The 15,690-nt window shown below is 47.0% G+C and overlaps 2 protein-coding genes across 3 annotated transcripts in view; one reads left to right on the forward strand and one right to left on the reverse strand.

The window, feature by feature from the left end:
* Positions 1 to 1,589: 1,589 nt before the first annotated feature.
* H2BN1 (H2B.N variant histone 1) lies at positions 1,590 to 15,612 on the reverse strand. 2 transcript variants are annotated; one of them, XR_006775531.2, is made up of 3 exons: positions 15,480 to 15,612; positions 13,872 to 14,204; positions 1,766 to 1,905 (listed from the first exon to the last, which is right to left on the reverse strand). XR_006775531.2 is itself a non-coding variant. In XM_087854618.1 (2 exons), the coding sequence occupies exons 1-2, from the start codon at positions 4,176 to 4,178 to the stop codon at positions 1,705 to 1,707; spliced, it is 360 nt and encodes a 119-aa protein (XP_087710744.1). In that variant the 5' UTR covers positions 4,179 to 4,220; the 3' UTR covers positions 1,590 to 1,704. The 2 variants fall into 2 exon arrangements, 1 of the variants encoding a protein (XP_087710744.1); XM_087854618.1 differs by lacking the exons at positions 13,872 to 14,204; positions 15,480 to 15,612 and adding an exon at positions 4,020 to 4,220 and having other exon boundaries at positions 1,590 to 1,905.
* The window catches only part of MYO1D (myosin ID), a 331,053-nt gene continuing 330,824 nt past the window's right edge, over positions 15,462 to 15,690 (forward strand). The window contains exon 1 of the mRNA XM_045773267.2: positions 15,462 to 15,595. Coding sequence (XP_045629223.2) covers positions 15,501 to 15,595 — 95 coding nt within the window. The 5' untranslated portion in view covers positions 15,462 to 15,500. The remainder of the gene's footprint in view (positions 15,596 to 15,690) is intronic.

The following is a 15,690-nucleotide window of genomic DNA, read 5'->3' on the forward strand; positions in this document are numbered from 1 at the left end:
CGGACCACTGTCTCTCCTCTTGGCTTCCATAGCACCGCCCTCTTCTGATTTCTCAGCTTTCTCCTCCTTGGTGTGTCCATTCTTCACCATTGGATTCTAAATACTAGAATTTCTTTAACCTCGGTTCTGAAAATCTCCTGTCTTCCATTTTACCCCATCTTTCTAGGTGATCACACCCGTTCCTGGTGGTTATATATATACCATCTTTTATGCTAATGATGCCCACATTTGTATCTTTGGCCCACTCCTTTCTATTTGGCATCTCTGTTTGCAGGTTTCACTGGTATTGAAAACTTAACATGTCCAGAATGGAATTCTCAATTGTCACCTCTCCCAGAACACCTGTCCTTCCTCCAGTCTTCTCCATCTCTGCAGCCGGGAACACTGTCCACCGCACTGCTCAAGCCCCAAATGAGGGGGCATCACTGTTTCCTCACTGCTCACATCCATCCTGTTAGCAAATCGTATCGATTCTATCTCAGATTCACTTCAGATCTCTTCACTTCTCCCCATCTGGACTACCACCCACACTCATGCAGGCCACTGTCATCTCTCTACCAAACCTATACAAAATATTTCTAACTAATCTTCCTATAGGCACACTCTTCAATCTGTTCTTGACCTAGCAGCAGCAGTGATGGAAATGTTCTGTACCTTAGTCTTATCTTGAGGTGTGTTCAGATTTGCACACTTTACTGTAGGATAAACCTCAACTAAAAAAAAATTAAAAATGAACAAGACATCAATTCCCCAGTTAAAACCCTTCAGTAGCTTCACACTGTCTTTGGAATGAAATCAACGATGCAGTTCTTGGCCCCAGCCTTTTCCTCCAACCTCATCTCTTACTGTACTTCTCCCTTGCTTGCTAGAACTCAGCTGCCCTGGCTTTCATTTGGTTTTTCCTAACAAGCTAAAGCTTTCCTGCCTGCCTCAGGACATTTGCTCAGGCTGTTCCCTCAGCCCAGAATCCTTTGCCATGCTTCGCACCTTTCTTCCTTCACATCACCTATCCAGGCTTACCCAGACCACCACATTTAAAATGAATCAGCCCATTTATTCTTCCTGCTCTTACATTATTGTATCTTTATAATGCTACTGTTGTATTTTTATAATGCTACTATTGTTATTTTTATAATGCTACAATGTTTTTCCACTCTTGGAACCAGCTTCTACATTTGATAGACCTTCATTACACCCATGCTATTATGCTAAGTGCTACATAGATAACCAACACCATGAGTCTTCTACTCAAAGAACAAAAAAATCCCCCCCCCTTTTTTTTGTTGTTCTTTTAAATCTAAGTAGAAGTGCTTTAAAAAAAAAAAATCATCAGTTCATTCCAGTGCAGCAGGCTCCATCCCAGGGCTGAAGATGGTGAGTACATGGTATGCTGGGGTGAGTTGTGTCCTCCAAAAAGACAATGGGTAAGTTCAAATGGGAGAAGCATGCCTCAGAAAAACTTTAAAGCCATAAACAACAAGCATTACACACACAAGAGAAAATGCCTTTCTTTCCTTTTTTAGGTTTTTTTTTTTTTTTTTACAAATTAAGTCAGAGGCTAAAAACACAGGACCCAGAGACCAGGTATATAGCACCAAGACTCCTGTTGCAACAGGTATCTATCAGATACCTTGTCTTCCAATTCAGTCCTCTGACCTGTCTGATTATTTTTGACAAGTGCAACCATTTCAACAACAGAGCCATTCAGAACACTTTATTTATACAAAAGCTCTTCCTAAAGGATCTCTGCTTCACCGCTCTGAGGATCTCTCTGCTGGTGACAGCTCTTCTGTGGTTGTAGAAGGACAGTCTGACTGCTTCCAGGCTAACCCATTCCAGCAGCCAATCCTCCAGAGAACCCAGTGCATCCAAGATCCAGGAGCATCCACTGAAGTCTGGGTGAGTCTGGGACAGAAACGGCACAAGGGTAAGACAGAGAAGTGAAGGCTTCCCAAAGCAAGCAATTTATGGTCTAACGCAGCACCCATCCCTTCCATGGAGTGGTGCACACGTGGAGCCACATGATGCCCCCGGAGGTACGACGGTAAGAATGTGATGAAAGAAATCAGGCCATTGTACCTATCAACTGTCTAAGGAAGCCTGGGGAGGGGGAATTTGTAGCTGGTGAGAAAGATCGCCCTTATCTGTGGAATACAGACTAACTCTGGTCACTTAAATTTCGTGCCTCGATTTTTCCGAACAGAAGTGGAGTTAACGTCCAACACTTTTGGAAGACAGAAAATATAATGTTAGAGTAGACGTGCACACTCTGTATTTCACCTTAGTGGGCATTTTGTTTTAACACTTCTCAATTTGCAGCCTTACATCCTTGCACCAACACCATCTCTAGCCATGCTGGGAAAACTCGCTCTTCCTCAAATGTGTCCCTCTCGTTTCCGGTCTCCACGCCATGGTTGATCTGTCACCCCTTCCTACCATGCCCACACCCAATCCCACCTTTCACATCCTATCCGCCCTTGAAGGTTCTTCCCCAGGTGTCCCCTCTGGCTTATCTGTGTTCCACACAACCTCCCGCTGAGGACCAGAGCTCTGTGTGTTCTCAGAACCTATATCACACGCTGCCTTATGTCATTAACAACCTCGTCTAAAGTTAGAGAGGCAGCTGGAATAATCGGAAGAACGCTGCCCTGAGAATCAGCCACCCAGAGCTCTAATCCTAGCTCTGTGAGGGTATGAGATGTCATGTAAGCAAGTAATAATCTCATACTGGACCTCAGTTTCTCTTTAATAAAAGGAAAGCCTTGAAGCGGGATTTGAAAATTTCCTCCTGGTTCTATTCACGAGTATTTCCTCAATGCGCCCATCCCGCAGGACTGTGAGCCCCTTTATGATAGAGACCACATCGTTTCCATCTGAGCTTCCCCAGCACACCTGGCTTGCACGGAGACACTCAATACGTTTATCCAGCCAGCATCTTGTTTTATCCTCACAGCGCCATGAGCGGCTGACCCAAGGCACAGCTCTGGCCCTTGAGAGGCTTGCAGAAGCAGAGTGGCCTGCCAGACCCATGCAGTAAAGGACTGGCCAACGACAGACTAACGATCAGAGGACTAAGTGAACTCCAAGTACTCCTACAGAGAGCCCTTCCAGAAAATGCAGGCTCTCCAGCAATGGTTCTCAATTGAGGGCAATGTCTCTGGGCGTTTTCGGTTGGGAGGGAGGCTGCTACCGGCATCGATGGGATAGAGGCCAGAGATGTTGTCCTGTATCCCACCATGCTCAGGACAGCCCCCCCCAACAAAGAATTAAGCAGCCCCAACATGTCAATAGCACTGTGGTTGAGAAACCCTGCTCTGGGTCACATATCTTCTTTCCTTCTATCTTTCCTTAATCTCCTTTCCCCCTTCTTCTCACAGGATAAACAAGATTCCAAAGGATACCACTGGAATACAGGGGGTTTTGGTACAATCACCACGAACACTCAGCCTTGATTCATTGTCATGAAGAAAATCCAAAATCAAACCTTCATCTATCTGTCATAAAAATCTCCTTATCCTCTTCCCCATAGCTTCTTTTGAAGGGGAAGACTTTTCTGAGTTTGTTCTCTGCAATTGTATGCAGGGTGAGGGTGGGTGGGCAGGAGGAAGGAAGGAAAGCCTACCCATTTTAGGTACATTCTAAGTACAGAGCACCATTGAGTGAAAACCCGACATATGTCCCTCTTCAAAGAAGAAGAGCAGACTAGGTGGTGGATCCCTCTCTCTAAGAGGGCATTTAAGAACCAATTTATAGATTGCCTGTCCACAGATAACAAGAGAGACACCGAGAGCTCAGGTGTTCAGCATTGCTGCCAACAGAAAGCAAGCCAAGCGGGAAAAGCTAGCAGCCCCCAGCTGGTCCAGCTTATAGGAGCTGTTTGCACACAACTTTTCAGGAACTCGGTGAGTGAAGCAGCACTCCTGTATGAGAAAAAACTGCCGTCAAAATAACACACCCAGGGCCTCTAACATGATAACCTGTCTCAGCCATTCTGTTTCCACAAAGAGAGCCCAACTCACTTGTTTTAGGATTTTCCCCATGTAACTAAAATAGACCTCCTTCTTCTTCCTCTTCTGCCTCAAGGCTGAGTTGGCGCACTCATACTTCGCTTTGGCTGGGATGTAAAGTGTAGTCCTCTTCTTAGGGAACCTCAGGTCATGTAAGCAAATGCAATACATGTGGAAGGCTTAATCCTCGCACTTCTAGATTGCAGCACTGGCTGTAGGCAAGGGAACAGCCCCTCCCCAGCCCCCGGAAGAGGTTTTATAGGGGGGCACGCTTTCCTAATAAAATCGGTGATTAGTGATTGCACCTGCCGGAGATGAATACTCTCAGAATACTTAAGAAATATTAGGTGTAGAGTCTACAGCAGGCTTACGGTACATTCCGGAAATGGGGCTTGAGGCGGGACACTCAAAGTGTTAAGCTTTTCTCTGCTCTAGCCCGTGCCGTAGAGAGGACGACCACTTTGATGTAATGGCCGTGAATTTACCAGGCAACACTGATTTCCGAAGTTATTCCTTTTACGTGTGGAGTGACTCCAGGTGTTCTTATAGGGGGTTCTTGGCTGCAAAAAGTTTCAATTCAAAAGGACTGGGAGTGGAATCTGGGAAGCCGAATTTTTTGCTAAAGCAGCCCTGGTGAATCTAAGGACCAGCCAGATTGAGGATTCATTGGTCTATAAGACCTTCCTGAAGGGACTGCACAGGATCAGGGGTTAGGGCAGGAGGAGTAGCTCTGCATGGAGCTGCTCTGGGTATTTGCCTTTGCACTGGGAGGACAGCCTGGTTTATGCAACAGCAATTAGGAACTCAGGTGATGAAGCAGGAATAGGGAAGCCAGGAAGTCACCGTACCTTCAAAAGTGAAGGTTGAGAAACTGTAGATAGAGAGGCCGTGAACTCCCTGCAATTAGTATTATCAGCTCTGCTACAAGGAAGTGACCAGCCTGACATGAACCAACAGATAAGAGGACACCAGAGAGCCAGGGTGTCAAAGGAAGAAAAGAACCAGGACACAAGAGACACTCCTTCCTCTCCCAGTGATGAGCTGCCCTGAAGCCCCGGTGCCAGGGACTAGTGGGTTCTAATAGGACAGTCAGCTCCCAGTTACGGAGCCTGATGTCCCCGCGCCCATACGAAGTGCGGGATGTACTTTATGGCACTTAATCCTCACGGCAACATTAGGAGATAGGATATTAGTATTACTCTCCCTTTACAGAAGAGGCAACTGAGTCTCAGAGGACTCGAGTGTCTTGCCCAGGGTCACATACAGTGCACAGGGGGCAGAACCAACCCCTGAGCCTCTGCTTCTAACTCCATGCTCCACCACCTTCCAAACCCAAACACCAGAGCCCCCCAGTCCTCGTAGTTACATGTGTGTGCTCTGCACAGCTGCTGTGTGCATTTATTCATTGATGGAGCACGTGGGATGTAGCCTATCCAGAGTGCAGGTCCCATTCCCCTGAATCAATTCTTGGTTAACAATGACAGAACTCCACCGAACACTTCTGTGAAAGGAGAAAGTGGTTGCCTATCTCCTGGCTGTCAAAGCACGTCCCACCCACTGCCTCACCACCCAACTCCTACTCTCTCTCTTTTTTTTTTAAGATTTTATTTATTTCGGTGGGGGGAGGGGGAGGGGCAGAGGGCGAGGCAGTCTCTCTGCTGAGCAGGGAGGCCCATGTGGAACTCGATCCTAGGACTCTGGGATCATGACCCGAGCTGAAGGCAGATGCCCAAACAACTGAGCCACCCCGGTGCCCCACTCCTACTCTCTTTTTACCAGCTTCATCTCTCATTATCTCTCTAGTTAAAAAGGCAGTGTATGCACAGAGCATATATTATATGAGGAAATGAACTGGAAGGTTTTGTTTTTTGTTTTTAAAGATTTTATTTATTTGAGAGGGGGAGAGAGAGAGCACAAGCGGGGGGAGGGGGCAGAGGGAGAAAGAGAGGCAGGTGCCCCGCTGAGCAAGGAGCCTGATGCGGGGCTTGATCCCAGGACCCTGGAATCATGACCTGAGCCAAAGACAGATGCTTGACCTACTGAGCCACGCAGGCGCCCCTGAAATGTAAGTTTTAATGCAACAAAGTAAATCTAAACTGGCAGAAATCATTGCCTGGGTGGGATGGCACTCTTCACTGGCCGGGGACAATGGGGAACCAAACCAGCACTATAAAATCCAGAAGATGCTGGAGAGTACAGGAGAAGGGTGAGAACAGAGGTGATGTTGCCGTGGGAGTGTAGCACAGAAGGCCTGGGCAGATGGCACTCATTCATGCAAAAATAGCAAATTTTGGGTGCCTGAGTGGCTCAGCTGGTTGAGTGTCTGCCTTCGGCTCAGGTCATGATCCCAGGATCCTGGGATCGAGTCCTGCATCAGGCTCCCTGATCAGCAGGGAGTCTGCTTCTCCCTCTGCCCCCCCCCCAGTCGTGCTCCCTCTCTCTCTCTCTCTCAAATAAATGAAATCTTAAAAAAAAACAGTCAGCAAATTTTGATCCCCTACTAAGCCTAAGGCCCATGGCTATGCATGCAAATGGTGATAAATTACTGAGAGGAATCACAAAACTAACATAGGAGAAAGTCATGGGGTGATCAGAAGACTCACCAGCATCTATTAGAAATCTCAGTCAGCTAAGAAGGACATGCAATAAATTGCCTTTTAATAAGTTCCCTGTGTGAAGATAAAAGAAGCAATTCACTAACAGCAATGTTAACTTGTATTTATCGAGGGCTCGGTACTTGCCTTGAATTATTCAAAGCACTATATAGACATCTCATTTTATGGTTTTAATACTCAGAAACGGATGTTATCATCTCTTTAAAAGAGATGAGGAGGGGCACCTGGGTGGCTCAGTAGGTTAAGCAGCTGCCTTCGGCTCTGGTCATGATTCCAGGGTCCTGGGACCTAGCCCTGCATCGGGCTCCCTGCTCAGTGGAGAGCCAGCTTCTCCCTCTGCCTGCTCCCTCCCCTCCCACCCCCCCCAGCTCATGCTTGCACTCTCTCTCTCCCTCTCAAATAAATAAATAAAATCTTTTTTAAAAAGAGAGAGAGATGAGGAAGCCAGGGCTTATAAAGATAAACTAATTTGTTCAAGGTCACACAGGTAGTAAGTTGCAAAGCTGGAACTGAACCCCAATGTGTCTGACACCAAAATGCACATCAATATTTCTCCCAATTAGGCCTCCTGCCCACCTGCAGCAGAGTCTCCTGATGTGCTTATTAGAATGAAGATCCCCGAGCCCTGTCCTATGCATCAGTACAGGTATGCACAGCTTGGTGTCCCTGTACCACCATTGCCTCCCGAGTCTGGGGAAAAGGCTGCTCTGATCGGAACCCTACTCAGTTACAGAAGAGCTAATTAGAGAGTTAGAAAGGGTGGGGACACTAGGAGAAAGTGACTGTGATGTGGCTAAGCACAGTCAGATACAGACCTTAGACACTGAGAAAGCAGACTTTACAGAGATTCATGACAATGGTGTGGGAGTTCTATGGATAGAAACTCCAAAAGGGGAGTCGACTCAAGAGAAATAGAAGGCTCTTCCTTAACTGGCCATGACCTTGGTCTCCCTCCTGGATTGTAATTCACTTCCACCTGGTCCTATCTTGGTGGAATATCAGCTCCGAAGGACAAACCAGGCTCATAAATAGGGATAATGAGTAACAAGAGCAGAAGATGGGACAACTGGAATTCAGGGCATGGAGTGCATCTGGGCAGTGACTTGAGGAGGAAACCTGAGTTAAAGGGTGTTGGAGTCTGCTTTTATGTGGCGATGTCTACATGGCATGGGGGAGGCCTAATGAGTCAAATGGCCCAGGTAGGTCCAGGCATTGCAGCATATCATGGAGGGGATTTGGACATTGGGTAGGATATTGGATTATATGACCTCTGAGGTCTCCTAGGTTTTGTGGATTCTACTTTCCCCCTGTATCATTTCTTTCTTTTTTTTTTTTTTTAAAGATTTTATTTATTCATTCAATAGAGAGAGAGAGACAGCCAGTGAGAGAGGGAACACAAGCAGGGGGAGTGGGAGAGGAAGAAGCAGGCTCCCAGCGGAAGAGCCTGACATGGGGCTCGATCCCAGAACGCCAGGATCACGCCCTGAGCCGAAGGCAGCCGCTTAACGACTGAGCCACCCAGGCGCCCCCCCCCCGCCCCGTATCATTTCTTTAGGGGTCAGGTTGTCAGAATTTGAATAGAAGTACAGTTCATATTATTTCTACCTCTGGATAGTCTGAAGAATTAATCCAGTTGAATGGAAAAAGTCAGAGGGTCACATGGTGCATTTTAGCATAATTGTATTTTATGAATTTAATTCTCGGAGTTGAATACTGCTACAGCTCACCGGTTAAGAAAGTCTGAGGGAATGGCAGGAGGAGGGGAGATCTGGGGGGCAGACTAGAAGATGTCACCTTGGGAATGATGTCACACTCTTCCTGATGCATCAGCTCTGTAGATACTAATTGAATATTAATGATGGATGATATTAGTGCTGACTACTTGCTACTTTGTCAGATGGAGGGAAGAAAGGAATCCAAATTTTTCCCAGCCCCAGCAATATCTTATTTAACCTCTCTGCGAAGCTTTTAGAGGAGGAGAAAAAAGTACAGAGGAAAGAAGAACATGAACTCCCTCCCTTTAGAAATAGGGGTAGGGAGATTGGGGTTACCCAGAGAAGATCTAGGGTGTTGCCCTCCCTTGCTTCTCAATCTTCCTCCCCCTGCATCTTGTCTCACAAATGAAGTCCCCATTGGGTAGTAGAGACTACCCACTATTCAAATCAGAATCTTTAAGTTCTGGTCTTAGCTCTACCAGCACCTCTCTCTGACCTAGTCAAGGACAGCTGCTCTTCTTGGCTCTCAGTTTCCCCACGGATATGCATTTGATTATACAACCATGAAGACTCCTTAGAATCTTGCTATGCAAAGTATGGTCTGCAGGGGTGCCTGGCTGGCTCAGTCAGCAGAGCATGTGACTCTCTCTTGATCTCCAGGTTGTGAGTCGAAGCCCCACGTTGGGCGTAGAGATTACTTAAATTAAAAAAAAAAAAAGTCTGGTCTGCAAACCAGCAGCAGGAGCACTTGGGGATCTTGTCAAAATGCAGATTGTGGTTCAGTAGGTTGGAGGTGGGACCTGAGACTCTGCATTTCTAACAAAATCCCAAGAGATTCTCATACACTTTCAGATTTGATGCAACCTGCCCTAAGACACCATCCATCCACGAATCCATTGTGGATGTGCCTTGTCGTTCTCCCTCTCGTGGGTTTCTGTCACACCCCCAAGTTTTCTAGCTCTAGGACTACTTCCAAGGGCCAGAATAGCTTGAGAGTTAGTGATTTTTCTGGCTTGGGGCTTAGAGAAATGCCACATGCTCCTTAATACTACAGCTACACATATCCATTTACTAATAAATAAACTCACTAGTTAATTCACCTCCTCGATTCGAGAAATACCTACGGGGCAGCAGGCACAGCTTGAGGGCTGGAGATAAAAGGATGAGGAGGGCATGGCCTCCATCTGGGAGACGTTAGGGACAGGCCTGGACAGTCAACTCCAACTCAGTGCGATAAGCACTTCTGTAATTAGTAAAGAGGATACATTGCTGTGAAATGTTTATAGTCAGAAACTATGTTGTCACAGGCAGGAAAAGTTCTGGAGGCTATCCCAGGCTATGTCCTCCCTTGCCATTGACGCTATCTTTCCTGTGGCCATAAATATGGCCACACTGGGGAGTGTGCTGTTGGGACAGTCCCTGTCTGATGACTCACAGGACACAACGCTTTTCTTAAATTCTTCCCCATTCCCCAATGATCAGAACTTATGATGTGACCCTTCCCTTAGCTGAGGGCTTCTTAACTTGGGATCCATAGGTTATTTTGGGCAGAGGCGCAGAGAGGTCCATGTAAACTGTTTTGTGTGTATGCTTAATACATGTGTCTTGGGAGAGGAAGTCCACTTGTTTTCATCAAAGGACGATGAGACCTAAGAACTGGGAACCAGTGTCTTGCTACTGTCCACCTGCTACCTTAAGACTCAGGCAGCGGCAGCCCCCTTTCTTTCTGCTCTCCTCCATCTCCTCCCTCTCTGCAGCTGATATATCCCAACTTCCTCTGCGCTTAGGTTGATTATGTTAAAAGGAGCTCTGTCTGCAGTATCAGCCATTCCAAGGAGCTAAGGAAAGATCCTTGTCCCCAACTCAACACTGTCACAGGTAAGCACACCTGGGCCACAGGGACAGCAGGGGAAGAAATCCCTAGAACCCAGAACCAGGTCTTTAGCAATTGGCCGGCTGATCCTTTGTTTTTAATAGCTAGCTATAGGTGAGAAGATGAAATTTTTAAGTTGTTTTCTGGGCTTTCAGGGTGGTGTAGGGCAGTGAACTCGGCTATGAAGTTTCCCTTTCCTTTGTCCTGTGAGATGTCTACAGAGTGAAAGGAAGGGGTGGGGAAGTGGGGAAGGGAGGGCCACAGGTGGGCAAGTCATCAGTGACACCAGGGAGGCAACTGTTGGGTCTGCTTTTACTTTAAAATGCTTAGGCTTCAGAAACCATAGAAAGCATATATATGAGCATATATACATCGCCTTTGATGTACTATTCATAGTTCAAATCCAGTCTTTGGCATGAAAGGGGAGGAAGCGTGTTTTGGATAATACCTAAGGTAGAGAGTTCCACATCGTTTATATATGGATCTGAGTGCATTATGAAGTTATCCCGCAACGTAAATTTGCCTTTCTACTTCTGCTCCAAAATAATTTGGGCTTATAAAATAAATGTATAAAATACCCTTTGAATATACTCTGTTTTTCCTGGACTTCTTGCTTCTGTTTTGCAGGACTCATGATGAAGTGAGCTGTTTTCCTGGTTGCTGGGCACCTGGTAAAGATAGGGAGGGTAGGACAGCCCAGAAGCATTCTGGGAGAGGAGAACGGGCACAAATATTTGCTTTGGAAAATTCAGAGTTGATTTTCACAGATAATCCAGAGCAGATTCTCTGTAGCAGCTGTCAACTGCAGAGAGGTTTTTGGAACAACAGCTTTTGTTTATGTGAACATATAGTGCTCAGGCCTGGCCCCAGGTGAGAAGTGAACACAGCCCCGAGACCTGCTTCCAGGGGCAGGAGATTAGGAGAAGATAAACACTGCACGAAGACTGATTTTAATGCAGAGAAGTCTATCAAGGGAGGGGGTGGATTTACAACCTCACGTTGCACAACTCATAGATTCAAAGACCATTCCATATTCAACTACCAAGCAAGTGTTTATTAAGAGCTTCACACATGAGGCACTAGGCTATCGGGTGCCAGACTTACACCCATAACAGAACAGACACAGCCTCCAGCCCTCATGCTCTCATGCCCTCTCTCTCACGAGAGATGGACAGTAGGCTCAAGTGCATTCAATGCTGCAACGGGAATGATATTTCCAGGGTGCTGTGGGGGCACGGAGGAGGGAGAGCCAACCCTGACTTAGGAAATCATGGAAGTCTTCTTGGAGGAAGTGATACTGAGGCAGAGCTACCGGATGAGCAGAAGTTAGCTAGGCCACAGGAGTGAGGAGTGGGACAACAGGGAAGGGAATTTCAGGCAGAGAACAGATTGTACCCTCCCTGGGGGATGTTTGTCAGCTAAGGTAAACAATAAATTGCTTAAATTATAAAAATATATTTATAGGATCAATTATTTAAATTATTTTTTGTTTTTAGAATGGTCCATTCGGTGTTTATAACCTCCCGGCATACTATGGCAAGCAGAGCTTATGGATACTCCGGACCAGAGTTTTCAAAGTGTGCACATCGGACAGCTGACGTGACTTTCATTTCTGAGTATTATTTGATTCCTTGAAAATAAACATCTTTATGTGAGGACAGTTTAAGACTGTTATTTGATTTTTAACTTTATATTTTGCAATCAGTTCAAACTTACAGAAAAGTTGTAAGAACAGTGTAAAAAAAGCTCCCATATATTCTCTATATTCACCAATCACTGACATCTCCCTACATCTGCTTTATTTGCTTGTAACTCTCTACACACACACACACACACACACATATATACACACACTCACGTATTATTATTCTTATTCTTTGATAAGTTCTTTGAGACATTACACTCTTTACCCCTAAATAGATTAAAACCTATCTCCTGAGAATAAGGACATTCTCTTACGGAACCCCAGTACAATGACTGAATTCAGGAAAACTAATAGCGATGCTAGGCTACTATTTAATTTATAGTCTGTATTCAAATTTCACCGATTGTCCCAATAATGTCCTTTACCTTTTTCCTTTTTTTAAATTTTATTTTATTTGAATTCAATTAATTAACATACAAAACTAATAAGTTTTGGAGGCAGAGTTCAGTGTTTCATCAGTTGCATAGAACTCCCAGGGCTGGGGCGCCTGGGTGGCACAGCAGTTAAACGTCTGCCTTCGGCTCAGGGCGTGATCCCGGCGTTATGGGATCGAGCCCCACATCAGGCTCTTCCGCTATGAGCCTGCTTCTTCCTCTCCCACTCCCCCTGCTTGTGTTCCCTGTCTCGCTGGCTGTCTCTAGCTCTGTCGAATAAATAAAATCTTAAAAAAAAAAAAAAAATCTTTAAAAAAAAAAAAAAAAGAACTCCCAGGGCTCATTACATCATGTGCCCTCCTTAGTGCCCCGTCACCCCGGTTACCCCATTCTCCCCCCCACACCTTCCCTCCAGCAACCTTCAGTTTGTTTCCTATAGTTAAGAATCCTTCACATTTTTTCTGGTTAAAGATCCAGTCCAGGTCACATACTTGCCTTTAGTTGTGGTGTCTCGTTAGGGCCTTTTAACCTGGACTACCCTTCAGCCTTCCTTTGTCTTTCAAGCCATTGATATTTTTCAAGAGTACAGATCAGTTTTTTGTAGAATGTCCCTTAATGTGAGTTTATGTGATGTTTCTTCACAATCAGACTCAGTGGATGCATTTTAGCAGGTAAGTGATGTTATATCTTTCTAAGGAGATTATATCACTCATCACATCACTCAGCGATGTCAGCATGTCTCCTTATTGGTGATGTTAACTTTTATTTTGTTTTTTAGTATACTTTAAACTGTAACATAAACAACACATCCAAATGTGTTTATATCTAAATGTTAGCACAAAGGAGATTAATAGTGAGCTAACCTGTTCTATATCACCTTGTTTGAATGCAGACTGTAGTGTTTTGTTTCTTCTGTCATCTCTGCATATATCGGAACTTCTTGTAAATGTGTCATTGACTGATAAGATTGTAGCTGTGCTCTGGCCTTTAAAAGGCTGGGCATAAAAGTAACAAATTACTACTTAGCCATGTGAATCAGAATTTTCTTGATACTATGCAACCAAAACAGTGTTCAAAAGTAAATTGGAATCCCAAAGCTGGTTTAAGGTGATGGTGACCCCCAACAGACAGATATGGGTTCCTCAAAAGAGCCTCATTGGTTTTATGCCTGATTTTATATGAATTTGGGCTTATAAATTTATAAAATGCCCTTTGCATATGTTGCGTATATGTGCTATATGTTGGGCTCCTATACAAGATATTGATAAAAAAACAAGAGTTCCTTTGCTTTGGCCATTTGCAAACCACAGCTACATCCCACAGTAGATCCTACCCACTGTAGGATTACTTTTGCTCTGACAACCCCAGGGCTCAGAGAATACACATGCATCCATTTCCAGTGGGTCATTGGGTGGAGAGCCCGGTTGCTCCAAAATGCTCAAAATTGACGATTTCTTTCTTTTATTTTTGCAATTCAGTTCTACTTACTTTAAAACATACCAATACAAACATATTAGGAATGTACCATATTATGCAATTACTAACCGACCCACATAAAGGCCCAAGCAAAGGACAGTCCTACCTTGGAAAGCGTCTAGCCTAGAGGTCTTATTCCACAAATGAGGACACTGAGATCCAGAGAGGTGTCTTCTGAAGAAGGAGAGCTGCTAATGGTAGACCACAACCCAGCTCTTCGTGTGCCAGGGGTTGGGGTGGCTTTCTTACAGCAGACGTGCTCCCTCGGGAGGTAACCAAGCTGCCTTCCCCAATCTCCTGGCTGGTGTTGGTTGTTGGCAGCCAAAGCCAGCCTTGAGCAGGGTTCTTCCGTCTGGTTTACCCATCTCAAATTCAGCCACAGAGCTGGAGCCCAGCCAGGTCCTTGGGAGCCTCTAGATTTCCTAGAAGATGGCCTTAACTGAAACACAAGGTGAAAGAGGTGTAGCTGCCTTAGAAAGTCATTTATAATATATTTTCATCGGGAAAATATAGTCTAAGTTCCAAAAGAATTTTCCAAGCTGAACCAATATATCCATACATTGAAGATCACTTAGAACTCTGCCCGATTGAACCAGTGCTGATTTCATTTCTACATGTGCAAGGCAGTATGATAGTTACTTGGTGGGTGCTAACGGGGATATGAAGAAATTTAGGACATGGCCCCATGCTCAAGAAGCCTACAATAATCCTAGGGAGGTGACACCTACATATATTAAAAATTTATTAATAATATAAGGTAATGTTTGATGGCATCCTCAGATGAGTGCAGCAGAAAGAGGGACCACGCATCATTGAAGAAGGAAAACATTCCGCCATGCGGCTTCTAAGTCGAATGACCTAGATGAAACTGCAGCTTCCCCACTTTCTAGCGGTGTGGCAAGTTACTTGAATTCTCTAAGGCGCTTAGAAAAGCTCTGGGCATTTTAAGTGTCCCCCAAGTGTTAGCTATTACTACTCTCTTGCAGTCTGTGAGCTAACCATCATTTCCAGGATGGAGAGGACCTGAGCAGAGGAGGAGTGGGCTTCGCGGCAAGGTGATAGAATCATAAGGAATTATCCTCGCACAAAGCTCCTCGAGCTGCTTCTGTAACTCAGCTTGCAGCCCTCAAGCACCGCGGAGCAGGCAATTTGGAAACCTGATTCCACCCACCCTCCCCTACATCCACGCTCCTCGGTACCGCCTCCCTGAGATCCCAGCACTCGTCCCCAGGGGGCGCTGCCGCCCCGCCGACCTGGCCCGGGCCCGCGCGCGCCCCCGCCGCCCGCCCCGCGCGTGCGCGCCGCCCAGGTGAGGAGGCGGCTGCCTGCGCCGCGGCGGGGGCGGGCAGCTCAGTCGGCGGGGCGGGGCGGGGCGGAGCCGGAGAGGCCCGGCCGGGACTGGGCGGGGCCGGGACCAGACCAAGGCCAGAGGCGGGACCAGCCGCCGCCGTCTCCTTTTCGGTGTCCCGTCCCCCCAGCTCCGGGCAGCCGCCGCGGGAGAAGCGGAAACTGCCGGGTGTGCCGCGCCGGCCGAGAGCGCGCCGAGGAGCAGCGGGGCGGCCTCCGTCCGGCCCAGACCCGGCGAGCGGCGCCCGGGGCCCCCTCCCCCGCAGTCCCGCGCCGCGGCCCCGCCCCGGCCCCGCCCGAGCTCGCCGCGCGCCCCCCTCCGGCCCCCGCGGCCCGAGCGCGCCCACCTGAGTCCGTCTGCGCCCACCTGAGCCCATACGCCGGCGCCATGGCGGAGCAGGAGAGCCTGGAGTTCGGCAAGGCGGACTTCGTACTGATGGACACCGTCTCCATGCCCGAGTTCATGGCCAACCTCCGGCTCAGGTGAGGGCGGAGCGGCTGTGCGCCCGTGCGGGCGCCTGCGCTTTCCCGAGAGGGGGCGCCCTTGCGGTGCGGCGGGATTGGGGTGTCACGGGCGC

This window comes from Ursus americanus, chromosome 23 (genome assembly GCF_024610735.1).
Source record: "Ursus americanus isolate L20-20 chromosome 23, mUrsAme1.1.p, whole genome shotgun sequence".
Taxonomy (NCBI): Eukaryota; Metazoa; Chordata; class Mammalia; order Carnivora; family Ursidae; genus Ursus; species Ursus americanus.